The sequence below is a fragment of the Zonotrichia leucophrys genome, chromosome 2 (assembly GCF_028769735.1).
Source record: "Zonotrichia leucophrys gambelii isolate GWCS_2022_RI chromosome 2, RI_Zleu_2.0, whole genome shotgun sequence".
NCBI classification, from domain to species: Eukaryota; Metazoa; Chordata; class Aves; order Passeriformes; family Passerellidae; genus Zonotrichia; species Zonotrichia leucophrys.
In genome coordinates this window covers 11,099,994-11,127,597 of record NC_088171.1, presented here as the reverse complement: position 1 = coordinate 11,127,597, position 27,604 = coordinate 11,099,994, and the positions used below count along the sequence as shown (strand labels likewise).

The 27,604-nt window shown below is 41.4% G+C and overlaps 1 protein-coding gene across 6 annotated transcripts in view; it reads left to right on the top strand.

The window, feature by feature from the left end:
* Positions 1 to 27,604, top strand: part of DIP2C (disco interacting protein 2 homolog C) — a 313,216-nt gene that overhangs the window by 159,128 nt on the left and 126,484 nt on the right. For 4 of the 6 annotated variants that reach the window (XM_064703926.1, XM_064703927.1, XM_064703925.1 and 1 more), the window contains exons 2-4: positions 6,558 to 6,629; positions 9,194 to 9,361; positions 18,689 to 18,799. In XM_064703926.1, the coding sequence (XP_064559996.1) occupies positions 6,558 to 6,629; positions 9,194 to 9,361; positions 18,689 to 18,799 (351 nt within the window). The remainder of the gene's footprint in view (positions 1 to 6,557; positions 6,630 to 9,193; positions 9,362 to 18,688; positions 18,800 to 27,604) is intronic. The other 2 variants (XM_064703928.1, XM_064703929.1) reach the window with 1 other exon arrangement.

Here is a 27,604-nt window from a genome sequence, read left to right as displayed (position 1 = left end):
CTCCGGGATGCCCCAGGACCACACAGCTCCAAGGGGCTTCCAAGGGCTCTCAGCAGCTTGCCCAGCTCCTGGCCCCGTGCCACCCCTCTGGCAGACACTGCCACCCCAGCACAGCCAGCCCAGAGAAAGGCTGAGTCACAAAATCCCTGGGATTGTTTTAATTGGCTTAAATTTGGTATTTCGGGGTTCCTTCTAGGGGATTTCCCCCTCACCCTCGGAGGTTTTTACCTTATTTTTAAAGCCCAGGAGAATTTTTGGTGTTGGAAAAATGTGCTGAAGACTTTAGGATCAGAAAGTGAGTGGGGAAACTCATTAAGGGTCTTCTGGGATTCAAGGTGGAGATACTAAAAAATGGCTTCCATACAAATTTATTTGCTGCTTACATACTTCTTTAAAACAGTAGAATTGGAATTAACACTCTGCACTTGGCAGGTTATGCAGCAAATACTTAATTTCTCTATCAAAAGAATGGGAAGAAAGTATTTATTTTGAATAGGAATACTTTCCAAATTCACAAGACCTTGAATGTCTTATTTAAGCCCTGTTAAAATAGTTTACCTTCTCTGTTAATAGCATAATCTGTTTAAATATTTTCTCTTGAATTAGATCCCTCTTTAGGAAACATTATAAGCTTCACATTGTTCGTACACATGGAACACTTTGCCTTATCTTTCACTGAAATTCAGCCATTTTCTGCTTTGCTTGCAACAAACAGGAACAAAATGTACCCTTGGGGGAAAAAGGGAATTCAGATATAGGTGGGTAAAATTGTCACCTTTAAAAAAAGAAAAAGGGTTTAAGGTACAGCATAATCTCCTTAAAGACACTTGAGCAGTTCTCTAATTTATGGCACTGGTTGCAGTGAAAGTGTGGGATCCCAGTAATTTTTCTGCCCACTGCCATAGTTTGCCATTTGTTTCTTCATCCCGGTTCTGAGCAGTTTTCTAAGATGTTGCTGTAGTTGAAGATCATTTTAAAAAGACATTGGAAAAGAAAATTACTCCTGATATATATTTTTGTGTTCTTGTATGTGCTACGTGATATATTTGTGGAGCTCTGGTATCTCTGTACTTGCACCCTCCAAAATGAAATCTTTTGTCTCTTGGCATATTTTTGGGAGACCAGACAGGGAGACTGTCTGCATCATGAGTGGGAGAAGTAAATGACTCACAGTTCTCTTTATGAGGAGCTTTGTTTCATTCAAATCCCTCTTGCCAAGATGCTGACACTGAATTTGAGTCATCAGCAATAAACAAGCCGTACAGAAAATTGAATCTTTAGAGGGCAGAAAATCATGGGCAAAGGAAAGGCACTCACCAGTGAGCTCTGTCTTAGTGTGTGCTTGAGAGGAGTTATTGATTGCATTATTTACCGTGCTGGATTTTTCCATAAGTGCCTTAAACTAATTCAAAGTCCCAGCCTGAAATGTAATTTTCAAAACATGTATGTGTAGTGAGAACAGCAGCATCAGTCAAGCTTCGAGATCATGGAGTATAAAATTGTGTTTTCACTGCACTAAATCAGGTGATTTTTGTCCTTGGTTTTGTCATGAGCTTTTTACCTATGCTGTGTTGTGAAAGGCTGAGATCAGTAAGAATTTTTTGCATCTTCCAGGAAAAAAGATGTGACATTTAGCTTGTATTGGGGTTTGTTATTTCTTTTTCCTCCTCTCTGTATAATGCAATGATTTTGAATAAATTTACTTCATATATCATGGTAGCAGTTCTTCAGGACTGCATGTGTTTGTTTTCAGAAGTGATAATAGATCAGCTAATAGGTATTTCAGCTGAAAATGAAACTTTTGTACTATATCAACTCTAAGAATTTTGCTTTCATGAAAGCAGAACTGCACCTTATTTTTCTGTGGTACTGCTCTTTCTAACCATTCTCAGCTTTGAAAGTGCAAATGCTTTAAGCAAGAGTGGAAGTGCACAGGTATTTTCATGTTTAATAACCTTCATATTTTCACATTTAATAACCTTCCCTTTAACAAAACACAAAGAAGTGAATAATTTGCTGATTACAATGTTGTGCCTTTTCATTTTTGGTTTAAGGTGTGATTCAGTGTAGGACACGACATACAAATGGATGGAGTTGATTCATGGGGAGGCCCAGAAAGAACATAGGATAATGGGAATGACTTCAACATTTACAGGCATTTCTTGCTTCTCAAAGTCTCTTGCCCAGTGTGGAGTGTCCCCAGGGGCTCTCTGTTACCTGGTGTTCCTTTCTCACTCGTGACAGGTTTGTGCTGTAGTTAAATTGCTCTGACCTGCCTGTCCCAGCTGTATACCATTGTCTCTGTAATGCAGAAATCCAGCACTTGGGAAGGAAGGAGGAAAAGCCAGTAAATGTTCAAAGAAAACACAGTGTCTAATGCGAACAGTAACAGTTGTGATGAGCACAGTCGAATGAACTTACACTCCAGCTTTGTGGCTTTGCTAAATATAGCTACAGAGGACTTGGTGTCTGCGGGCGCTGGTGTCGGAGAGCATTGCCATCTGCAGCTGGGGAAGCAGCAGGAATGGGGCACAAATCACAAATAAAGGAGATGGCACTGGGATTACAGACTGCCAGAGCCCTGGTCCTGTACTCAGCTCAACTGGGCTACCTTGCTCCTTGGAGGGGTGGATGGTCTTTAGTTCATGCTGTCCTTTTCATTGCAAACGTGGCATTTTCCCTCTTGTGCCTGGAGAGACTCTCCAAGACTTCTTTCAATAGAAATGAACTTGTTTTGGTGAGAGGGTCAGTGTACTGCATGCCTGTTGTTCAGCAGCCCTTGGACAGCCAATTTTAAACATGGGAAAAAGCAGGGTAGCATTTGCTCACTGTTAGTGCATTCAGGTCTCTCAGGCTTGTGCTTCCCTCTCCCCTGCTGGCCCTTGGGCACAGAACCCCCCCGGGAATACACCTGTGGCTTCCCAAGGTGGAAACCTGTTGGATCACCAGTGGAGGTGAGGAAGAAAAGAGCAACATGTCCAGGGGAAAAAAACCTGGAGAGTGCTGATGCAAACAGGAGGCCGAGATCCTTGGGTGCTGTGAAGTGAGTGCAGCCTGGGAGGAAGGGAATGAGGAGAGCAGGGGCTGGGGACCAGCTGTGGGATATACCAGAGCTGGACAGAGCATTTGGGAGCAGAGCCAAGGCCAGGGGATGAGAGCCATGGCAGAAGACAGGCAGGCAGAGCAGAGGCTGCAGGGAGCTGCTAAGTGGAGATGCCACCTTTCAGCTGTGTGGCTTTATGTGATGGTGCCTTGTCCCAGGGACACGCATCCTCAGAGTGCCCTGCTGCTCCTTCTGCTCCCTCATGTCCTTAGTGCTGGAGTCTCGTCATCATCCATTCACCCATAGCCTTTTCCTTAAACCCATTGCCAGCCTTGTCCCCTGTGCAAGGACGTCTAAATTTGCAGAGGCTTTGGAGAGTGGGTAGAAAACCCATCACATTCTGTCTGCTCAAAGGACATTGTGGGTGAGACCCTGTTCCCTCCTTGAGTCTGCTGGCTTTTCAAGAGAAGAGTTTGTTAAAAACAGAAAGGTACCACAAATCCTTTCTTCCGAGGGCAACCAAGTGTAGTTCTACTTATCTTATTGATACTCTAAAAAAGCCAAAATTAAATGCAGAATTGCACTGAGGAAGAACATGAACTAGGTGGACCTAACTGGAAAGGAGTTTGCTCCTCAGATGATAGATGTAAAATTATCACATTCCTTTGCAAAGAAAGGAAGAACATAATCCAAAGGTCTTAGTATTATGTTGAGAAAACTGAGTGAATAGTGGTTTATGATAAGAACAGAGTTTAGGCTCACCTAACCTTTGGTGGGCTACGCTTAGTACATCTTTAGAGCTTACACAATGAGTTCAATATAGCTTTGAATTGCAGTAGATTTGCATATGTCATAATATTTTAATGGTTAGTGAGCTGTTGTTTGTAATCTAAAGTCAGTCTACCTGAAAAAACACAAATGAATATGAATAGCATTAATCATGATAAATAAAGCATAGTACTTCCCCAGAGTATGTGATACACTTGACTTCCTTCCACCTCAAAATGGTGAAAGTGATGCTACAATGAAAATTGTAGAGATTTTATATTTTGCTTTTGCATGTTTTTTATACTTGGTGACTTAGGAAATGATGTGCATGATTATAGAAAGTTTAATGATAATTCCAAATTAATTTTCAGTTTGCTCCTGGAAACTGAAATATTTCCAAAATATATTTGTGATTTTTTTGGTGATGTCAGTGGTCTGGGGAAGGAGTTGCGATTGTTTTTGCTCAGAGTAGTTCTTTAATAGTGAACTTCAAAAGACTGATTGTGGATACCAATTTGAATAAAAGATTATTACAGAGAAGAGATAACACTTTTACCTTTCCCACCTTCCCCAGACCACTGACTGGTTTCTGTCATTTCATTCCATTAAGACAATATAGGTTTATAAACTAGTGGAAGAAACTTAGAGGCAGGAATGGGTGCAAGTTGCATGAGCCATGTCTGGAATGCATAGCTTGAGGTATTGATTGGCATGTGTTATGTACTGCCATGTGAGTGGAAGAGTAACCAATATTCAAGCACCTGTTGTTAATGGTTTCAGATCTAAAATGTCATTTCCAGCTTGCACATACCACAGAGGAGCTGTGATTCTCCACAGGGTACCTCTGCTCTCCTAAAAGAGCAATAGTAAAATAAAAAAGTAAAATTTTTACTCAGGCTATGTCTGGAATGTGTGAGACTTTGCTGTTGATGAGCACAGGAAGTCAATAGTAATTTGTTTAGCAACAGTTTGAAAGAAAAAATTCCTCACATTTTATAATTTTCACATAAAAGGAAACACATTTGTCATTAGAACATTTTAATGAGGTGGTATCTATTGTTACTGTCTGGTTTGTGAGAAGCTGGTGATTACAACGGAGAGGAGGCTTGTTTCACTAGCTTGAACACATGCCAGAAGTGTTCAAAATGGGAAGAAATGTGCTTGAAAAGTCAGTGGGTTTGAACTTTAAAGGCTTAGGACCTCTTGCCAAGTCTGCCACTTCTTCCCTGCGTAAATACGGGAATGTTATCATTTGAAGTGCTCCAGTCTCACTCTCCTCATTTAAAAACCCAGATATTTTAGCTGACTTCTTTTGTAAAACAGTTTGAGATATGGTAGTGAAGACTATAGGTGTTATTTTAAGGACTGTTTTTGAAGCAGGGGCGAGAGGTTGGCTCAGGACACTGCCAGAGAGAGATTTGCAGAATTTTGCCTCCTTATTGCTTACTGGAACCATTCCCAAGAAAAGGTGTTTCAGCACGGCATAGCAATTAAAGATGTTTTTGTGTAGTTATTGATTTCAGACCAGCAGACTTTGGTGCTAATTTAGCACCCATTTGCCAGAGCAGCTGGGATTGGAATGAGTGTGTTGTTCCCTTGGCAAACGGTGTCCTCAGGGAAGGGTTGAGCACAGGGATGGAGCAGCACAACCAACCTCACGTTGCCATGTCCAGCTGGACACCACAGTCAAAGCTCCTTTTCTTTTTTGTGGTTTCCACCCTCCTAAGCCCTCAGCCTTTACCAGTATAGAAGTGCAGTGTTGCAAGTGGGCTTTAGCTGCATGATGAGTCTCACAATAACAGATAGGCCTATTGAAAGGGCAGGGAATATGGTGTTATTTTAAAAATATTTGAATTTTTAGTTTCTGGAGTAGCTTATATCGAACACAAGCATGTATGCATATATTGAATTTGATATTTAGCTCCACAGTCAGGACTGTATCTCTGCTTTGGTGCCAAACTTCTGCCAAAATGTAAGAACACTAAAAGAATATGTTTTGTTCTACATGACTAATTATGCATAATTTTTTGCTGGAAAACTTTAACAGAAAACTGTTTTTTAATTTTTATATTAAAAAAAAGTAGCTTACCTGGGAAGCTTGTGGCTCAGTGAAGTGTCGTTTTAATTGAATTTAGGAAATACAGATATTTGCCTCCAAATATTTTTTTGATACTTAAGTGGAAATCCAGACAAAGAGTCTTTAGTGTACTATTTTCTAGTGAATCTGTTGTAGCTCTGTTTTGCTTTTGTTTTGTTCCTCAGTACTGCTGAGAAATTAGCTAAAACATTTTTATTGCAGAAATGATATAGCAGCAGTTTCAAGTCTTTTGTGCCTTACATGCTCGATTAGAAAAGTCCCATTAATGATAGAAAATGCTAATCAGTGATGTGTTTTGCCAGCCACCACAAGCCCACACATTCTATATAATCCATTGTTTATTAACCTAATGAAGGTCATTGCAGCTTTTGAAAGCTTGTTGTGCAGCACATCAAAATGGTTTTAAAACTCCATGATGGACTTTGGTGCTGAAATAAGTCAAGGTTGGGTATTTTCTCGCCAGAATGGCTCTGGCCTAAATTGAGTTTTTTTTCTGGGTAGAATGATCATTCTGTGCTTTTCATTTTAATTCTGATTGTCAGGACAGATGAACAGTGCAATGGTGGCTAAGCTGATGGTGCTGCCATTAAGAAGCTATACACTGTCTTTATCCACATCTTATTGATTATCCTTTTCTTTTCTTGGCAGGTGACATCACACAGAAGGGATATGAAAAGAAGAGATCAAAATTAATTGGGGCCTACCTGCCACAGCCTCCCGGTATGTGTATCTGTGCTTGTGATATATGAAGATGTCAAGTGTACTGATAGTTGCCACTACTGATAGTTGCAGTAGAAATCTGCATCTCTGAAGAAACAGATGTGGCAGAAACAAAGATATTGTTATGCAGAATAAGCTTATTCCACCCATTTTGTGTGTATTTTTATATATATGTCTGCTTTGATGTGTGTGTACATTTTTTACATACGTTGGTGTGGGTTTGGCAGTCATGTCTGGAAAATTAATTCAGCCTAGGCTTGTTAGAGAGGCATTTTTTGTTGGAAGACATGCAAGAATCCAAAGGAAAACGTGATGTCCCAACTCATTAACATCTCAGCCATGTGAAGTTTTCTGAACAGAAGTATGCAAGAGTGGAAGAGAACCTTGGATCTTTGTAACTTCCTCCATTTCTGGGTTTCCTGTCCACCTCTCACTTTTGAAGACTCAATATCCTTGGAGTTCAGCTTGTCCTGAGGCATGTGGGCAGCTGACCTTTTACACATACCTGGTTTTAGTATTAAGGGAGTGGCTGCATGCACTTGCCCAAAAGGTGTAAATGCGCCTTCAAACTAAATTTAATAATGGATTGCTTAGTTGAATTGATTTCATACATGTTTATAAGAACTTTCCAGAGTTGTTTTACTCTTGGGAGTAAAGTTCAATGTGTAGCTGTAGGCATTGGTGTTGACCTCTCTTCTGTCTTGGTCTCAGAGGAGTGTGCCTGTGCATTCCTGGTCTCACTGACCTTACAGAGGCTCCACTTAGGCTTGGCTGTTCTCTGAGCCTTGATTTTGTTGCAGGCCTCAGCACTAGTTTCTCCTTCTTTTACAAAATCCTTCCTTTTTAGTGGAATTGATGGGGTTTTATTTAAACTGCTGATGTGTGAAGGCACTGCCTTGTTCTCTCTTCATCAGGTTTGTATATCTATTGTCTAGCTCCATAGCAGAATGCTGATTTTGTGCCTTTGGATTTCACTTGGTCTGCTCCATGGGTAGGAACTCCACAACAGAGATCAGTGTTACAGACTGATTACACCTCTGTTTTCTGAAGTGATACAGCCTGGTTTGAGGGTGTCTGTGACATTCCCAAACCATTGGGAGGCTTAGAGATTGAAGCAAATCAAATCAACAGAATTACAATGCCAGAGGTGCAGTATATTAAATTTCTGCGTATTTATTTGTCCAACCTGACTATCAAACACACATGAATCTTCACAGCTGGTTCTTATGAGACCTGCTTAGATTTGCTGGGTTATGGAGAGCCTCACAGCAATCCTCAGTGCAGTGGCACAGTTGGTACCAGAATCTGTTTATTTTTTTAGTTGTTACTCTACTTTCTTCACACAAGCAAATAGAGCTGCTTCTCCAGAAAGCTCACAGTCCTCTGGTCAAACTATATCCATGGCTGAAAGTGCTGGGGGTTCATATGCATGTAATGATGAAAGAGAGAACATGGAGAACCCTCACAGATTTACCTGTCAAGGTCTCTACTGTGATACTGAAGTTTTGCAGTGTAAGGAGAAGCAGAGGGATCTCTTTGAGCCAGTCCTGTGGTGAGGTCCATTCAATAACTTGAAGAAGTCGTGGTTGAGAATGTAGCTGACTTAGAGCTGTTTTGAGGATGGAACAAGATGGAATGAACATTTTCTGCTCACCCAGTTGCTGGAAAATCCCTCACAAGAAATGTGAAATATGGATGTGAAGGTAATAGCATCAAGAAAAGCAAACTATTGCAATATTGTCCGCTGTTTTCTTTTAAATATATTAAGGTCAATCATTTAGCTGATGGCTAAATGGATTATTTTATTATAGTGGAAGACACTACTTCTGCTGTATTAAAGTATTTTCCTCCATAAACGGATACTATTTGTGCTTGGGTCTTCTGCTGTCTTTGTACTTTTTGTTTGTTTTGTTGTGTTACCTTGAACAAAACCTGAAAAGGTTCGATTTGATATATTCCTTCTAAGACCTTATTCATCTGGCTTTAAATCCCCGCTCACTAGGAAGGGGGAGATGAATCCTTTCCAAGAAGCAGGATGACAAAAGAGATGCTGCATTTTAAAAGCCTCTGTTAATATCTCAATAATAACACACATGACCAATTAGGCATTTTAAAAAAATTTGTAAACAGTTTTGATGGGGAATGTGAGAATTTATAAGCAGTGATGGACTTGGATCTTGGTGGTATAAGGGAATAGAGGTTTTAGAGACATTTTAAACCAGTTTGGAAACGGACATGACTTCTGCTGGGATGGGAGGCATTGGGAAAAGGTAGGAATTTGCATTCTGTGACTGCACACTAAAGGAAACAAACTCTAGGAAATCCAAAGGCATTTCCCCTCTGCTGGGACCCGCAGTCCTCCCGCTGCACCTTTGCTAACACTCGTAGCGCCCATGTTGGCAGAGTGGAACATCGACCCGCGTTGGCTCCGTGGGTGTCCTGTGGTGTCTGTGCGTGCGTGTGCGTGTGTGCTCTTCTGCATGGGGGCAGCAGCTCCACTCGTTGCTGTAACAAATGTAAAAAAACTAAACGTGAATTAATTAGTTTTTTTCAACTTGTTACAGCAGCGAATGGAGCTGCCGCGGTTCGGTGTAGACTGCAACACAGTGAAGGGGCTGCCAGAAGAATGCTCCGCACTGCCAACATTGGTGTCTGTGACATCCGGGAAGCGGCCGCTAGAGAGAGAGCAGCCAGCACTGCAGGAAACCGGCCTCTCTTTTATTTTCGTTTTGGTGAGCACCATGAATGTATCTTTTCCAGTCCGTATCTGTATATAACTGTGCCTCAGCTGGAAGCCTCTGGTAGAGCCTACATCAGTAGGATGGACATGGGGCTGCCGGCTGCGAGGCAGGACAACCAAAGGATGGCATCTGCAAGGCCGTTGCTGACTTTCTCTGCCTGAGAGTGATGGGAAGGGAGAAGGAATAGCTCTTCTTAGAAACATTTGAACGTATTCACACTTATCTGGCTTGGATACTTTGGAGGAGATTGCACACAATAAGGTGGTGAAACACTTTTTAATTCCCTTTTTGGCACTGCCTTTTTACAGTGCTCTAAACAGGCCCAAGCTCACCAGATTCTGGAGGAAGCTGTAAAAGTCTAAGCACCCTTAGTTCTATGTTATTTTCCAGTAGAGATTTCTGCCTGACTTGCAGGAGCAGGCATCAGGTTGGTAGAGCAAGCTGAAGGAAGAACATTCCTCAGGGTTACATCCCTGCAAGGCAAGGCATGACTCCAGCCATGCCTGTGGAACTGTGGCCTTCCCAGGTACCCATCCCTCTGGCAGGACCTATGGCTGGTGGCAGGCATTCTGTTTTATCTCTACATTTATAGCAAGGCTGCAGAGGATCCACAGCTCTTTAAAACACCAGATTTTCTCTTGCCAACCATGTGGGCACATGGAGGCCATAACACTCTAGCCTGTGTGCTTGCCCACACTTGCACAGGCTGTCCAGACATGTTGTAAGAGATGGCTGGAGGGAAAATAAGATTTACACTTCTGTTGGAACAAGGCATACCTGTAAAAGGGATATCTGTTTCAGAAACCTTCTCTAGTCCTTTTCAAACCAATTTGCTATAATTCTATAGAGGAGGTCTATATTGGATTCTGACTGTGTTTGTATTTCTTCTAGTACACAGGGCTGCTGTAGGTCAGGTTGCCTCAGTCTGACATGGTTAACTTCCTCTGCCTGAGATTTTTGCAAAATGGAAGGGATTAAAAGTAAATTGCAATTTCAGGTTTAACAGTATTAGTGATATTAAACCATGTGATAAATGTAGCCAGTAAAAGGTCTGTAGAATATATGAACAGACATACACATATCATCTTTTTGTCATGCCTATTGGGATGCTGTCATTTTAGAAAGGGAGAACTGTTATTTTTCAGGAGTGGGATTTTTAATGAAGGGTAAAGCCAGGCAACCATGTGGTTGATACTCCTCCAGGTGATGTAGGAGTTGGCTCTTAAGCTCCCCGTTTCTGACAGGACAATCCCAGGGTGTGTATTGTGACATGCTGAACAGCAAACCTGCAGTGACACACAGGGGACGTGCCAGATCCACTGCACATCTGCAGGCTGACTCTGCAGTGCATGCACAGCAGGTCTGACACATCCAGATGCTGCACAGACTGCACATATGCAAAGGACATTTGTACTGTTCCAGCCAGGCTGTCGAACATCCCGAAATCCGGAACGGATGTGCTGCATTTGGCAGTGTTAATAGGAGAAGCGATGGGGGAGCCCCCTTTTCTTTCCCATTAAATCCCCACCTGCTTTAAGTCAGGGAGACAAAGTACAGCTTTGTTTCCTCAAGATGCTTTCTCAGGATGTGAGTTTGTAGCTGGAGATTTTCTGTGTGCAGAGCAATTTTTCTTTTCTTTGTGTGCCCATATTTCAGACATCTAAAAATAATAGTGAATCCAGACCTTTGTATCGGTACATACATCCCAGTCCCTCTTGTGTGGTGACCTTTCTCTTACTGCCTCTGTAGAGGAGCCATGACAGCCAAGAGCTGAAGTAACCACTTAAACAGGGATTTATTTCAGAATAATTTTCTGAATTTTATGTTGATTTGATAATTTAGTTCTGGGTAAGATAATGTGGACAACTGCATGGACATTATAAAGAGAAACCCTCCCTATAAGAAAAAAAACCCTTAATTACCTGTATTCCCCATAAGCTGTGGTTTTACCCAATTCGTTTCCAGTGTTTTGCTGGGAAATTTGATTATTCATTCACAGACAATGCTGTATCAATTAAGCATTGCTTCTAACAGCTCAGACATGGGTGGTTCATTCTCTCTTAATCAAGTGCTGTGTCTCCACTAGATTGCTTTCTGTAATTTCCCATCACTGGTACCACCAGTGTAGCTCTATTTGTAGTGCAACCATGTGGACCAGTCATCAGTGCTTTATTTATTATGGTTAATAAATCTGTGAGATGTGGTGCTTAAAAGGCACCTGCTGCTGCTTTCACATGCCTGGAGACAGATCCCTGCACCTCCTGCTGCTGGAGCCCCACAGCACCAGCCTGGGAACATTTCAAGCTATGCAGGGCAGAGAAGATAATATATTTGTGCAGAAGATCCCTTTGCCTTACAAAAAACCAATTTTCTATAGAATTACAGGAACCAATTTCCATAGCCTCTCCTATTAGCATGACACATATATTAATATCTGCTCTCTGTGCATATATTTGCATACTTTCTATGTGTATGTGTGTATGCCTTTGCTTTCAGCTATTCCTGCTGCTAAGTCTTAAGGCAGTCCAAGTAAACTTGGTGATTACAATTTCATTTTTTCTTCCACGCACATTATTTGGATTGCAAAGATTGCAAGGAAATATTTAAACAAAATTTGATTCTGAAAAAATACTCTCATGTATTCATTTTATTAATACTAACAAGTATTCCTATCACATCTGCCTTCCTAATTCTCAAAGATCTTACCAAGGGATAACCATGATGGGGCATTTCAAAGAGTGTAAGTGTGGTGAGAACATGGATCTCTTTGAAAGGGACGTGCATTGCACAGCACGGGGGCACATCCCTGAAACAGTGAGACAGATGTTTCACAGATGAGAAACTATAGAATACAGACAAGTGCCTAGTAAGTCTTGGGCTTAAAAAAGAGGTTGGTTTTGAATTGGTGGATGCCTGCAGAGCTTAGTTTGGATAAAAAGGAAGGTATTGAAAGCCTCTGAGAAGTACCCTTTGAGGCCATCACTTAAGTATAATGGTTACTGGCTTGGTTTTGCCACCATGCCTGAGAGTCCAGTTACCATTTTATAATGCTCTGGCCTTTGATGGCATCTCTGTTTTCTATCCTGTACCAAGACCATATAATATTAAACACAGAGCAGAAAATACCTTCCTTCCCTTTTCACTAATGAATACATGATGAAATCTGTTAGTAGTGCAGGTAGTGGTTTCAGCACTTGGTGTGATGTTTTTTGGGTGGAGGGTATTTTTAGTACACATTAGAGATGGTATGTTTTTCAAAGAATTTGAAGATTTCTGAGGAAATATCTGTTGCTGTTCCTGGAGACCATCTGCAGAACATAAGAGCATAGGAGGAAACATGAAAGTCTTGGTCTAAAATCTGACAAATGGGTGAGGAAAGATGTCTCAGTCAGAGGTGAACAACAGAAGGTAGAAAGGAAAAACAGGACTGAGGGCCTCAGAGCTTAACCAGTGTTGGAGCAGAGGAGGTGGAGCCTGTGGAGGTGTTTGAAGAGCTGGGTGCCACTGTCAAAATGAGAAATTGCTGGAATTCACAATGTTGCCTGAAGTGTGATTTGACCAGCCCATTGGTGCAGGTGTTTGCTTTGTGAATAGGTAGTCTTCTTTTACATATTGTCCAAAAAGAATGGGACACTGAAGCTGTGGAAAGGAAAATGGAAAACAAACATCACATTTGCTCTGGAGCTGTAATGTGATGTCCACCATCACTGGGATAAAGGAGAGAAAAAAGAAGCCCGTGATATCCATGCTAAGCTTGAATTGAAAGCTAAACCTTTCAAGGAAATGCTGGAAGGCAAAATTGAGATTGTAATAATGAAAGAAAATTTGGAGTATGTGGATTAAGTCAGACCAAGAGTAAGCTCACCTGTGAAGGAAAACTTTTAATTAAACAAATCTAATCAGAAATTACATTTTTCCAGCTTTATCTAGCAGAAAGTGGCTCCAGTTTCCTGGATGTCTTTGGTTAGAAGTATTGCATTTTAAGTCTCCCTTGGATTATCCAGTGAATTCATTACTTAGTTATACATTTGATGGGAAGAGTGAAATGCCACACTAAGTAATGAGTTCCATGGGGATGGTGTGACATTTAGCATGTTTACAAAACATACTGTGTGTTCATACCTGGGTTTACTTTTAAAGCTGAGCCATCAGCCATTGAATAGAAGCTCAGGAAATACTGTGAAGGGAAGGTAAATACTGTTTCTTAAAACTGCACTGCAGGCACTGTGTGCCTTCCTTCCCAGTGGCCCTGGAGTTGTTTGGTTTATCCTACAGCTCTCTCTCCTGGGGGCACACATTGTAAGTTAGTTTTAGAACAATAAATGTAGCCTCTGTCTAAGAATGCCTTCAATTTCTTGTCAGTTAGACATTTCAGCTTTTAAATATTTTTAGATTCAAAAATTTGGCACAGACCTAGGACTAAGAGATACATCAAAGCAACTTGTCAGCTGACAATAAGGAAATAATTGTCCTTTGTTGGAGAGGGCAGTGCAGCTATTGCCATGTTATCAGCACATAGTGTTGCAATTTAGCTACAAAAAGAAGTAATAAAGAAAGGAGGAACAAGGAGGTGAAGGGGGAAAAAATTAAAAAGAGGTGAAGCCTGCTTCCAGCTGACAGTTTTGTACCTTCCATGCACTTAAAAATAAAGCTATCCAGCTTGCAGTGGTATTGCTTAAATAACTTTACTGAGGGTCTTGCATTTCTAGCTAAATTCAGTCAAGACAGAATCCAGCTTGCAGATTAGGATTTGTGGATTGATATATCTGCATTAAGTTGTCTGCCCATTAACCTTATATTTATGCTTCCGTTCTTATGTGAAGAGATATAGTTAATTCAGTTGCTGAAACCCAAAGAGCTTTTCAGTTTATTCCAAAGCAGTGACCACTTGCACAGCTCTCAAGGCTTCACTGGATTTCCAGAGTTGCCTGAAGATGGGTGCCTGATTCAGGACTTCCTGAGGTGCTGGAGACACCTGCACAGAGTGAGCATACATAAAACAGCCTTAGGCAGTGCCATTTGGCCAAGAGTCACAGTCAACTCTGCAAACTTGAACTTGTTTAGGAATCTGAGTTCGTCTAGGTCTCTGTTTTCATATGGAGCTAGTGAGCCCTCGTAGACATAAGTGTCTTAGGAGCTTTACTGTGTTAGACATGTGTTACTCCGTGCACTGCTGTGGTGTGTGTGTTGTGATAACCATGAAGCAGTGATTTCTAGGCCTCTCATATAAAATAACTGTGTTCCAGGCATATATATTTTCCTGAAATTCTTCATGGCTTGCAAAGAGTCAATCACAAGTGCTAATCATGCTTACCTGGTAAAGTCCTGCTTCATCTGCAAGGCTGGGGTAGACCATGGTGTTAGTAGGAATTTTGCTGCTTTGACAGTGACTGTGAATGTGCACAGGGCACTGGCATGACACTGGCCTTTTTCTTAGGAAAGCCATTCATTGCTTTGCCACCTCCTTAAATTTAGGAATCGATCCAACTATGGATTCTCCAGCCATCATGCTACCGATTCACAAACGCATCCGGGTAAAGCTGCACTTGAACAAGCATTAGCACTTAACTCACAGACCCTTGTGCTGGCTCTGAAAGCTATCAATTTTTGGGTTTAGTTATGTTCACAAGTGAAAAAAAATATTCTTGTTACTGCACTGTGCTGCTAGAGCCTTCATAGAGGTGAACAATTTGGCTGTTAACACCACTTTGTTATTTGTGGCAACACTTCAGTGATTTCATGTAGTCATTATTCTGCATGGCTTTTACTCCCACCCATGGCTCAGGAGTGGCAGTGTGTGGGTCCTTGCTATTGTGTCCTTTGTCACACACACCATTGATGGTGCTGTGGGAGCCAGTGGGTGCACAGGAAGCCAAGATGTCAGTCCAGGCAATCCAGCTAATTCCTGCTCCAGCCCCTTCAGTAGGGAACTGTCATCCAGTTCCTTGCTGTCCCTCCAAAGTGGGACAGTGCTTTCTGGTTTTTCACCCTAGAGGAACATAATACAAAGAGATGTCCCCACAGTTGTATTTTAGCACACAATTAACTTCCTTATCTTAATTGGTGTTGTCAGTGGGCCAAGTTCACATGTTCTACTCCACTCTTGGGTAGAGATTTATTCACTGTTTTGATATATATGGGTAAGTAGGAAGTAAAGCCGTCAAACGATCCCCTAGATCTCATAAGACATTTTGATATTCTCATTTAGTTTTCATTTGCCTTAAATGACTGCTGGTGCAGGATGATGAGTTGGGGCTCCCTCCATCCTGACTATTTCCTGAAGAAACTTCATGTTGCCATTGGGTCAGAATGGACTTACTTAAAAGAACAAACACATGTATACAAAGCAGAAGGAAATAAAACTTGCTAAAGTGTCTCAGTTTTAAGATTAAATGAGACACTTAATGTATCTGTAGTAAAAACATAATCTCCATAGTGAACTTGAGGAGGGAAGAGCCCTTGGCAGTGTTGGGGAGTGCTGTGGGCAGCAGCACTGCCTGGCCAGTTGGGTGTCCTGTGTTTTCTGCCATGGCAGGGTCAGTGTTTGGTGTTATCTGATGTGCACTGTTTATTTTGCACCTGGAAAAAGGTGTTTGTGTACTGTCCAGCGCTGCAGAAAAGGGACTTAAAATGTCTCACAGTCACTAAGCCAGGAGAAGGAAGCCACAGGCTTGGATGTATTTTGCCCAATAGCTTTCAGGTCTGCCTGGAAGATCTCCCTCCTACAGCAGTTGTGTACCTCTGAAACTGATGCTTTTCCTCACAATTTAATTTCCCCTAGGTGTTTCTAAAGCCTATTGCGTGTGGTTTTGTTGTTTGGAAGATGCAGTTAATCTCCTTTTCCTGTATCATCATGATGTTGTACTGCAGTGACAACATCTCAATTATCTTCATTTGTTTTTCTCCACATGCCATTGCCCTACACAAGTCACTTGCTGTGGGAAATGTGGCACTGCTTTTTCTTAGCAAACCTCTGTCACACAGCATCAGTGTTAGGTGTAGAATTTTTGGGTGTGTTTTTCTAGGATTTTTGTGAATTTATGTGATTGACAGAAATTATTTCATTCCTGATGGTCCTGATAAGGACTGTGTCGCTATAGGACACGGAATAAAACAACACAGGCACTGGAATTTCCAAGGGAAAAAGAAGGGCAGTTTAATTTCTGACTCCAACATTTATAGATTTTCAAAAGTGACAGTGGATTGGAAGATGACGGTGTCACCTCTCCAATGACACTGGACAAGCCAACAGTCTATCAAATTTCTCCTTCTCCAGAAAAGAATGTAAAACAATAATTATTTAGAGTAAAGCATGTGAGAAAGTTTGTTATAAGAATTAAACATCAGAAGGCTTAGAAGGACTTAGAACACGGTGACAGGACTGTGACAAATAATGATGCTTAGCATTTCATACAGACTGAAACATATTTTTTTGAAAAATTTCAGTCTAAATTATTTTTATTATTAACTGTATATTGCTTATTTTCAGGGTTTCCAAATAAAGGAGGAAAAATTCTGAATATAAAAGGGAGAAGAACATATTTATTTTGGTATATGAAAAGGAGTAGAAAGTACTCCTTTTGATTATTTCAGTGATTTAGTAGTCAGGTTCACCTGACTGAAAGAACATTAAGGGAAATGAGAGCAAGTGAAATTATGCAGTACTATGGTATGGAGACAGAGGAGTTAAATGAAGACATTTTATTTGATTTAAGAGAGTGAATTATTAATCACAATCTGAGTAGAGGAAAATTTATGGATTCATTCTGTCTTTTAGGCGCCTATGAGATTTTACTCCAAGCATGTTTTTTAGCCAACCAACCATTCCTCCACAGAATCAAAGCAGACTTGACATTGCTGATAATTCAAAGATTTAAGAGAAAAGCTGGATTTCGAGTGCAGTTTATTTTCACAAAGAAATAAGCATACAATGCCAACTTTTTTCAAAAGATGCTTTTTTAAAGAGTCCATTGCAACCCAGCTGAGACTGATTGAAGTAATCACAGGATTTTTGGTTGGTCTGTAGTCTACATAGAAATTCTTGTTTCCACAAATGTAAACTCTTGTCCCTCTCCAATAAGCTGGCATTGAACTGTTTGGAAATAGTAGTGGAGAGTTTTTACATTATGTTTTACTTGAAAAATATGAGCGTATTTCCAAGCATTGTTTTGCTGAATCCAGTTTCAAGTTATTAGTCCTGCATTTGAGCCCTAAGTGCAAGGGGCCAGTTTTACTTGTGTTCTTACAGTTACATGTGGTGTGTAACTACTTCTTAAAGGCAAAATATTGTAGGAAAGAATAAATTTAGTTTTGTCAGGTCCTTCTGTTTTTTACCCCTGTGCATCACAGGGCTCTGTGCTTTGTTAGCTCAAAGCTGAATGCATCAGCTGGGCTTGTCTGCTCAGTTCTTCTCTGGAAGAGAGCAGAACAGAACCACCTCATGCCACTATTACAGATACAGGTTTGCTTTCTTTTCCTGTTGTTTGTTTGAACTTTCCTGCTTAAATCATTGCCTCCACTCTTCTCTGGAAGTTGTCAAAGAACATCAATTTCAGAAGTGTTCATATATCATGTTGCTGTTATATTACAACTGTAGTTTAAGAAGCTTTCAAGAAAGTGCTTTAAAAAAAAAAAAGCAAATTCTCTATGGGAAAGGGATTAATAAAAGGTTTGAATCTTAAAATACTGGATGTTTAGGCTCAGCATATTCAAATACCGCAGGTTTACAAGTCTATTTTTGTTGTTTTTCTTGAACAGGTTACTGTTTTCAGCCTGCTTTGGTGCAGTCATAGTTTACTTTCTGACCATTGGTAGGTAATAATGACGCCAGATATTATCACTAGTTTCCTTCCCACAGGAACTAGTTTCCATAGGTTAGAATTGTGTTGTCACCAGCTGACACCATCCAGCCAGATGAGGTTTTAGATGATACACACCAGATTTTCCTAGGAACCATTTTGCAGGAAGGTTTCAATATCCATTGCAATTGTGTCTTTATTAGCTCATTAAAATATGTCCTAAATACTACTTTATGAAAAGTCATCTGTTTGTGAGATAAAAAATGCCAAGCTTACTGTCTGTTTGCTCTTTCTATGTTGTCCATGACCCTGGAAAAAAGGGTTTTTAGAGAGAACCAGGAAAATAACCACATCAGAAAAGCAGACCAGAGGCAAGTAGTGTGCAGCCAATTGACATGACGCGCTTTAGGCACTGAATGTTCATTTCCTACTCCTAGTGTATGCTGCACTCCTCCTCACTATAAATCTTCCAAAATTCAATCAGAATGAGCTGTTTGGTTTTTTTTTTTCATTGATGCAGGGGTGGACCAGGCCTTACCACAAGAACGTCGGACTCCTGTCACTCCGTCCTCTTCCTCCCGGTACCACCGCCGCCGGTCCTCAGGGTCACGGGATGAGCGCTACAGATCGGGTGAGTGTCACTGCAGACCCCGGAACTGGAATGGAAATTTCAAATTTCAAATCTTTTCCTTGCTTCTTTAAAAGGAAGTTTGTTGTGGACTTGTGTAATTCACAGTGGTGAACGTTCATTGTGTGAATAGAGAGACGCTGTCCGAGCGTGCAGGGATGGAGTTACAAAGCCAAGATTCATCTGGAACAGGATTTGGCAGTGAGTGGCTGCAGAAAAGCCTCCTACAGGCACATTAGTACAAAAGGGAAGAGTAGGGAAAACATGGTCCCACTGCTGAATGGGGTAGGAGATCAGGTGACAAAGGGCATGGAAAAAGCCAAGATAATGAATGTATCCTTTGCCTTGGTCTGTGCTGATGATATTTGAGTTTTGGAAACCAAGGCATGTGAGACCCATGGGAAGGTCTCGAGCAATGACCACCTACCCTCTGTGATGGAGAATCAGGACAGGGAATATTTGAACAAACTGAATGAATAGAAGTCTGTGGGACATGATGGGGATGCATCACTGACCAATATGAGTCCACTTTCAACTCCCCAAAAAGTTGTGTCACTCAGGAGAGGTTTCTGCAGACTGGGAGAAAGCAAGTTCATTGCTGTCTTCAGGAACAGCAAGAAATAGAATCTGGGAGCTACAGGCCAGCCAGACTCTTCTCAATCTCTTGGGCAGGTGGTAGAGCAAATAATGCTGGAAGCTCTTTTTAATCATATGAAGGACACAGTAGTGATTGGGAGTAGACAGCACAGATTTAAAAAGTTCTCTTAGTAGCTTGGTCCATTCATGCTTGATCAGCCTAATGACCTTCTACAATGAGATGACTTCCCTGGAGCTGAAGGAAGAGCAGTGGAAGTTGGATGCCTTGAGTTTAGTGGGGCTTTTGACAGAGTCTGTCATAACGTCCTCCTTGACAAACTGGTGAAATGTGGATTAGATAAGTGGACAGCAAGATGGTCTGAAAATTGGCTGAAACTGAGTTCAGAGAATTGTGATCAGTGACACAGAGCCCAGCTGGACCCCAGTCTCTGATGGATACTGTAGGGAGTGAATACTGGCTAGTACCCCTTAATAGCTTCATTAGTGACTTTGCAGGTGAGACAGGGCCCTTGCACACACTGGCAGATGATACCAAACTGGAAGGAGCAGACCTGTGCACATATATGTAATGCCATTCAGAGGGATCTGGGCAGCTCTGAAACTTCTTTATTCTTAACCTTTGAAGGTGTAAACTTCATGTACTACACCTTACCACAATGGAGGTTAGGTGTGCTCAGCTGTCTGAACTGCTTCAGGGGCTGCTGCAGCATGAGCATCCTTCTCAGACAGCAGCCTGAGGCCACAGACTGGTTCATCTGGTGCTGCCCCTCTTGCAGCTGCAGAATTAGGGAGCCATAGAGAGCAGCACCCACCAAGCTTTGTGGCAGAGAGACCCTAGTGAGCTGAGAGTCAGAAGCCAGGGCCTGATGGTTATGGAGGGTCTCAAGGAGAGTAAATCTGACTGTGGAGGCTTTGGATTGTGTTTGAGAGATGCCTCTTGATGGATGCAGTCACACTCATTCAAATATGAAAAAATTGACTTAAGCCTAAGAAAAAGCTTCTTTTTCTCCACTGGTACAAGCTGCCAAGAGAAACTGTGGTGTCTCCTTTCTTGGAGCTATTAAAAACCCTACCGGATGGGGCCCCAAGCAGTGTGCTGTAGATGACCCTGCCTAGAGCAGGGAGTTGGACTGGATGGTCCCCAGAGGTTCCTGCTGACCTACTCCAGTCTGTGGTTCTGTGGCACAGCTGAATTTCACTGTACTGATTCTAGTTTGTAATACTATAAGAAAAATATTTAATTTGCAGTATAGCAAGTTGGGAACATCATTATGCCCTAAATAGAAGCACTGATTAAAGGAAGATAAAATTAATTTCAGAGCTGAACAGAAGGGTAATAACTCATTTCCAAGTGAATGGGATACAACTTTCTCTGTGATAATGCTCCAGATATAACACAAAGTGAAGGAAGTGATTGGTTTAAAACTGGTTTATAATGGCTTCTCACAACAAGAAAGACATTGAGGTGTTGGAGCATGTCCAGAGCAGGGCAATGAAACTGGCAAAGGGTCTGCAGCACAAGTCTTATGAGGAGCAGCTGAGGGAGCTGGAGGTGTTTACCCTGGAGAAAAGGAGGCTCTGGGGAGACCTTGTCACTCTCTACAATTCCCTGGAAGGAAACTGGAGAAAGGTGGGTTTCAGCCTCTCCTCACAAGTAACAAGAGACTGGACAAGAGGAAATGGCTTCAAGTTGTGCCAGGGGAGGCTTAGATTGGATATTTGGGAAAATTTCTTCACCTAAAGAGTTGTTAACCACTGGAACAGGCTGCCCAGGGAAGAGGTGGAATGACCATTCCTGAAAGTATTCAAAAGGCATGTGAATGTGGCACCTGAGAATGTGGTTGAGTAGTGAACATGGTGGTGCTGGGTTAATGGTTGGTCTGTTTAATGTTGTCTTTTCAAACCTTAACAATTTTGTGACTCCATAAAGAAAAAGTGAGCTGTGAAACTTCTTTACTCCTACCTTTGAAGGTGTAATTAAGGATAATTGGGGAGCCATAGACAGCAGCACCCACCAACCTTTGTGGCAGAGAGACACTGGTGAGCTGAGAGTCAGAAGCCAGGGTCTATGGAGGGTCTCAAGGAGAGTAAATTTGACTGTGGAGGCTCTGGATTGTGTTTGAGAGATGCCTCTTGTTGGATGCAGTCAGACTCATTGTGCTGACACAACTGGAAAATCGTGGAGAACTCCTTATTAAACCTTTTGTAATGTATCTCTGATTCATTCCATTAGTCAAAGAGCTTGCCAGTCCCATTTAAAGGAAAATTAAATGATAAATGTGGCAGAGAAAGTTCATGTGTGTCCAGACCATTCTGATAAATTTTTAAAACTCCCTCCTCCCCTCAGAAACCCTGGGTTCATACTGTAGATGTTGCCAATTTTTTTGGTTGAATAATGATTGTGGTATCTGCGTAATAATTCCTTGATATATAAGCTCCTAGAAGCTTCTCCAACATTACACTATAAATGGCCTGATTTCTACCCAGTTTTTAAATAGGTAAAAAAATACTATTCCTGAACTTGTCTAATTTGTGGGCGTTCAACACATGGTCCTCAAATCTCCGAGCTGTGACTCTCCAGAGCAGTTCTGTTGAAAACAAGAGCATTTGACTGTGAGTTGAAAGTCTGCTTGAGCTGTGTTTGCCATTTGTACATGAAGGCATTGAGTCAATTTGGGGATGGGCAAAAGGAGACATCCTGCATATCTTCATTGTGTGCCTCTTCTGAGACCCCAGGACTGTTCAGTTGGTGTTGCTGCCTCTTGGTTTCAGTTGCTGCCTTAAATGGAAGGCATTTGTTCAGAGAAATGGTACATGAGGTCCTGTCTTAGGGATAGGGCAAGTTGTAATTATATATATATATATGTATATATATGTATAAATAATAAAGGCACAAACTTCTGAGTTACTGAGAAGAAAAGTAAGGAATTCAGTGTAAAGGGCTGTTGTTAGTGCAGGAGTCTCACTTTAGGAGAGTCAGGACTATACTATAAATTCAGATCTTGCTGCTCTGAAAATGTTCTCAGTGTTAAAACTGAGAAGCTTGACAGTATTTTGGGATTTCTGGCAAGGCTTTGAATTCCTAGCTTGGTTGCTGTATATATGACTCCTCAGCAAGGCAACAAGCTCTCCAGCAAACTGGTTTGAACAACTCCTTCATCTTCACTCACTCAAAAAAACCCCAAATGTAGCAAATTTCAGTAAAGGTAAATGTAGGTATACATTTCACAGATCATCTTCAAATTTACTTCCAGAGGAGCTTTGCTAAGATACAGTGCAATGTTTGTTGGATAAAAAAACCAACAAACAACTCTGAACTATGCCCTCCCCTTGTATGTATTGCCCCTGTGAGATCAGAAGTCTGTTTCTTTCTTGGTCGTTTAATTACTCTATTATTACTGTAGGTTGCAAACTTGCAAGTCAGATTTCATTCTGGTTATCTTGTTTTCAGATTCAGATTTGCTTCAGGTAGAAGTCTTTGTTTGGCTTGTTGTTTTACTGTGCTTAATACTTCAGCATCTCTGCTCTGATCACATTGTGATTGTTAGATCCTAGCTGTTACCCAGATTGAGTGTTTGTTATCATATTTGGCACATCTACTTGGAAAAAGCCCAAAACAAAATGAATACACACTCTTTAACCAATAAGGAATTCACATCTAGGAAAACACTTCCCTTCCTTAGTGTTTTTGCACAGTTTATTTCAATTAACATCTGCAAATAAATTTCCCATACCAACTCTGATCAAAGTCCTTCTCTGTCTCTTCTTGGTCAGGTTTTCCTAATTGGAAGTCTAAGATTCTGAAAGTCATCCAGTTCTCCTTCCCTGCCTTTGCTTTTTATGTGGATTTAGATGTCAGCAAAGATTGTTAATGAACTCTCTTTGGAGACTCAAAATCATTGCTGCCACTAATATCACCTTCAACTTATTCTCTTGTATTATTCAAAATGTCAAACTGTGACATTTTTAATCCCTACCTGTTTTCTTACTTCAATCTTTATTATTATTATTATTTCATTAATGTTGTAACCAAATATTTCAGCACTATAATTTCAAAAACTGACTTTCTATGATTTTATATTCTAAATAAAACTGACACTTGAGATTGTGGACACTATTTTGTTTCCTAAATGTTCCTGGGATATTTTTTGTTTCAAAGTAATTGGATTTTAGAATTCAGCCTTCACTGGAAATTTAGTCTAATTCTTTAAAACCAAAAAGGTTTAAAATTTCCTGGCTGCTTCTTTTTATACAGGAAGGGAGCCTGAAACCACAATGTTTCAAAATGTCAGCTTTGATCATTTTTCAGATGTCTAAAGAAATAGAAAATGCTATAAAGTGTAGTAACTGAATTAGTGGAGAGTGAAGCGATATTATTTACTTTATACAAATGTGGCAAATAGTTTAGCTGATATTAATCCAAAAGCATTCCTTGATTTGTTTACTACTGATTTAAAAAAAAAAATCTCCTAGTATTTCCACATTTGGAAATAGTATTTGGAAAGGTTTGCCAAGTGTAGATCATGGCAATGTTTTTCTCTTAGCAACTGCCATTCCTTGTGCTATAACATTATCTGGGGGCTCGAGATGACACTGGAGCCAAATGGTGCTGCAGGCTGGATCAGGAACTTTTGCCAAGAGCCTTTTCTGGCCCAGTGGATTTTCAGGCAGGAGAGCTCAGGCAGAGGAATGCTGGCTTGTGGAATAGATGTCAGCACTGGGCTTGGTCTGCTATGGGGCTGCAGAGTCAGGCTCAGACTGGAGCATGAGTGAACGATGGACATGTAGACGTAGCTGCAGTTGGCCATACAGTTTTTGTTTCCTTGGTGCCCTTTAGGATCTTGGTTTCTCAGCTACTTTTGGAAGCTGCAGATCCATGGATTTGGAATGCTGTGTTGAGATAAGGAGATGGGAATTATATGGTGGATTATGCAAGGGGGTAGCCTGAACAGCCCAGCTTTCACTCCACTGCTGTGCTGTCTGAATGAGCTGACTCAGCTGAAGACTGACATTTTCAGAGGCTCTTGTCCCTCCACACTGTCACTGTGGCCCTGTTTGCTCACTGGTGGCAGTGGCTGCATTCTGCTCTTGCTAACACTGAAAACCCTCACAGGAGAACATGAAGTTTCTGGAACTTCTTTACTCCTACCTTTTAAGGTATAATTAGGCAGAATTATGGAGCCATAGAAAGCAGCACCCATCAACCTTTGTGGCAGAGAGACCCTGGTGAGCTGAGTCAGAATGCACCATTATTTAAAGCACCATCATATCAGCTGTCCTGCTTTTGGCAGCATGGTCTTTTTGGTGCCTAAAACCCCCTCTGCAGTGTAGCCCTGTGGTGACAGTCCTGCCTGAGCTTGGCCCTTGCCTGTCCTGCCGTGGTGGTGGCCGGAGCTGAGCTGGGCTCTGCTGCCACGTAAAGGCTGCAGTGCAGTACAGCAGCAGCTGCTGGGCCCTGCCAGACACAGCCCTGGGCAACTGGGCACTTCCTTGGCATCAGAAATTGTGCTCTTGGTCACCAATAATCTCCCCCAGTTCTTTGTTTCCCAGCCTGTCACGGTCTGTGGGGTTCAGAGAGCAGCTCTCCCTCAGAGACCTTCAGCAGCTTTCTGGGGAGCAGGTGTGTTCTCCTCCCTCAGCTGGGATCAGCACACAGGGAGCTGAAACACCAGGTCCTTTCCAACTTCCATTTTCCCAAAAGGACACCCTGTGGCCTTTAGATGAGGCCAAAGCAAGAAGCTTGAGTTCTCCATCCCAATGCTGAAAACCAGAGCACCTTCTCGTGTGCCAGGACCTGTCTTTTACTGTTTCCACAGTTGTCAGTAATAAAAACCCACCTAAAACCAGAATGGATAACAGAAAAAAATGTGCACCGATAAAATTTAAAAACTAAAAAAAAGAACAACACTAATTGCTAGGGAATGTGGTGTAATATATTCAAAGGCACATGGATATGTTAGGCTTGAGATAGTATCTCTATGGTTTCTACTGCTCCAGAATTCTCTGATGAGATAAGAATGGGACAAATGGGTTGGGCCAAGGTTATCAAGTCTCCTGTTTTTCATGAACTTTGTAATAGGCCTTGAAGATGACCAGAGCACTGCCTGCAGCAGTGTAATCCTTAAGAGAAGTGAGACCAATGAGCTCTAAAAATGGAGTTTTCCAGGTGTCAGGAATGATGTGGGAAGTAGCAGCATAAGTGAAATTGTGCTGCATCTGTGTCTGGAGATTAATGGTGTCCTGGAAGACCAGGACCAGTAAGACCAGCAAGAGAGAGCATGTGCACTGCATGGGCTCAGTGGAGAGGTTTAAAAGGCACAGCAGCAGGTGAGCACAGAGCTGGGAGCTGAGAAATGGAGAGTTTTGAGAAATGCCATTTGTGGAAACAGCATCTCTCAGCTGGTAGCATGGAGGAAGGGTGGGGGCTGTTGTGTAGAGGAAGGTGGGTGGCTGTGGTACCTGCACTCCCAGCTGGGAGAGTACTTCTCTTCTGGCACTTCTGGGGATTTTTTCCCCCATAATTGAGGTGGTGGAGGTGAGAAAGAAAAAATTGGTCTGGTACAGCATCCTTGGAAAGCTGCCAGCCCCCATCCTGGAGATCCCACCACTGCAGGGAACAGCTCATTTTCCAAGTGCACTCAGCACTCCTTTTAAAAGATATCTTAACATAGGAGATAGTTGAAGGTACTGCAAATGCATCCTAACTACACCTGTCACAGCTCAAAACTCCTGAGCCACCTTTTCCATACTGGTCTTCAAAGGGGAAAAGACAGAATATAATTTATCTGAGCATGAAATTGTTAAACTTCAGAACAAATCATCCCAGGCCAGGTTTGAGGCTCATTTGTAATATGATAATTAGGAATGAAAGAACATTCCCTGTAGACCCAAGTTCTAGAGATGCTGGCACCAGACCTGTTTTAGCTGAGCTGCTCTGCTCTAGGAGCCTCAGTACCTGTCTCACCATGGATTGTTCTCATTTACCACGAGGTAGGTGTGTGCATGAACCCTAACAAAGGTTGGTCACATTTTGGGTCTTTGCAGCTTACCTCATGGTGATTTGAAAATATACAGGTAACTTATATTTTGTGGTTTTGAAAGGAAGTTCAAGATCTTGTTCTGCCAGAACTGACAAAAAATAATTGCACTATGACTTTATGAGAGCTGTACATGCTGAAGGATGGAAAGGGAAGATTTGAGGAATATTTTTATTGAACCCTCATCATTTAGCATTTCTCCAAAGAATAAGGGGAAAGGAAAATGTGTTTAATGTGCTATCTATTAGAATGAGACTGCATATAAATGTTCATGTGACTGATCATAAAACAGATAATATTTTAACCCTAAATTTGTAGAAGTTAATTTGAAATAGTTGTAGAAGTTAATACTTATAGAAGTTAATTTGAAAATCATTGACCTAGCTGTAAACAGACTTATTCAAAAATTAATTAAACTCCTATCTGATTTAGCTTGCTTACAAATTTCAAGCTACAACTCAATCAGGACAAAAAAAAAGTTGAATAAAAATGCTGGCTAATATGTAATTTATATGACCACATCCTTGCTTTTGACCCAGCAGAAAAAGTTTGTGAGGATAAGTATAGAGCTCTTGAGAAAAATTGTTTAAGGATCTCTAGAGAGAAACAAATATAAAGTTAGTTCAGATTGCATAGTAAAGGGGCTTGAGATGAGATCACTGTGTGAAGCTGACTTCCAGAGTGCATTACAAATGGGATAAATAAATAAATGGAGGGATGGAAATTATTAGTGGGAGACCTGCATGTTGGGATTTTATTTCACTTATGAGTAGAGTTAATACAATTTTAAACTCAGAGTTTTGAGAAAAACGTTTTCAAAGTAACTTTTTTATAATACCTGAATAATCCAAAAATAATCCAAAAGCTATTCAAGACCAGCTGTGGAGTCAGGGACTTCAATCTGTTGTTTTGGTGGCCTCTGTTTCCAGCATGTGAGCTCTGTGCTTCACATCCTGCCCATACAGCTTTCCCAGCCACGTGTTCAGCTCCTCTCTTCCTTCCACCCAGGATTATGGATTATTGCTGTGCCAGCCAAAGTGGGAGATGACAGCCATGCTCCTCTTCCTTAGTTTAGCTTTCTGACCACATGAGGACATGCCAAGCATCTGGTTGGTGCATGTGTGCAGCGGGTGGGGGTGGAAGATGCTCAGGAGTGCTCAGCATTGGCTGAAGG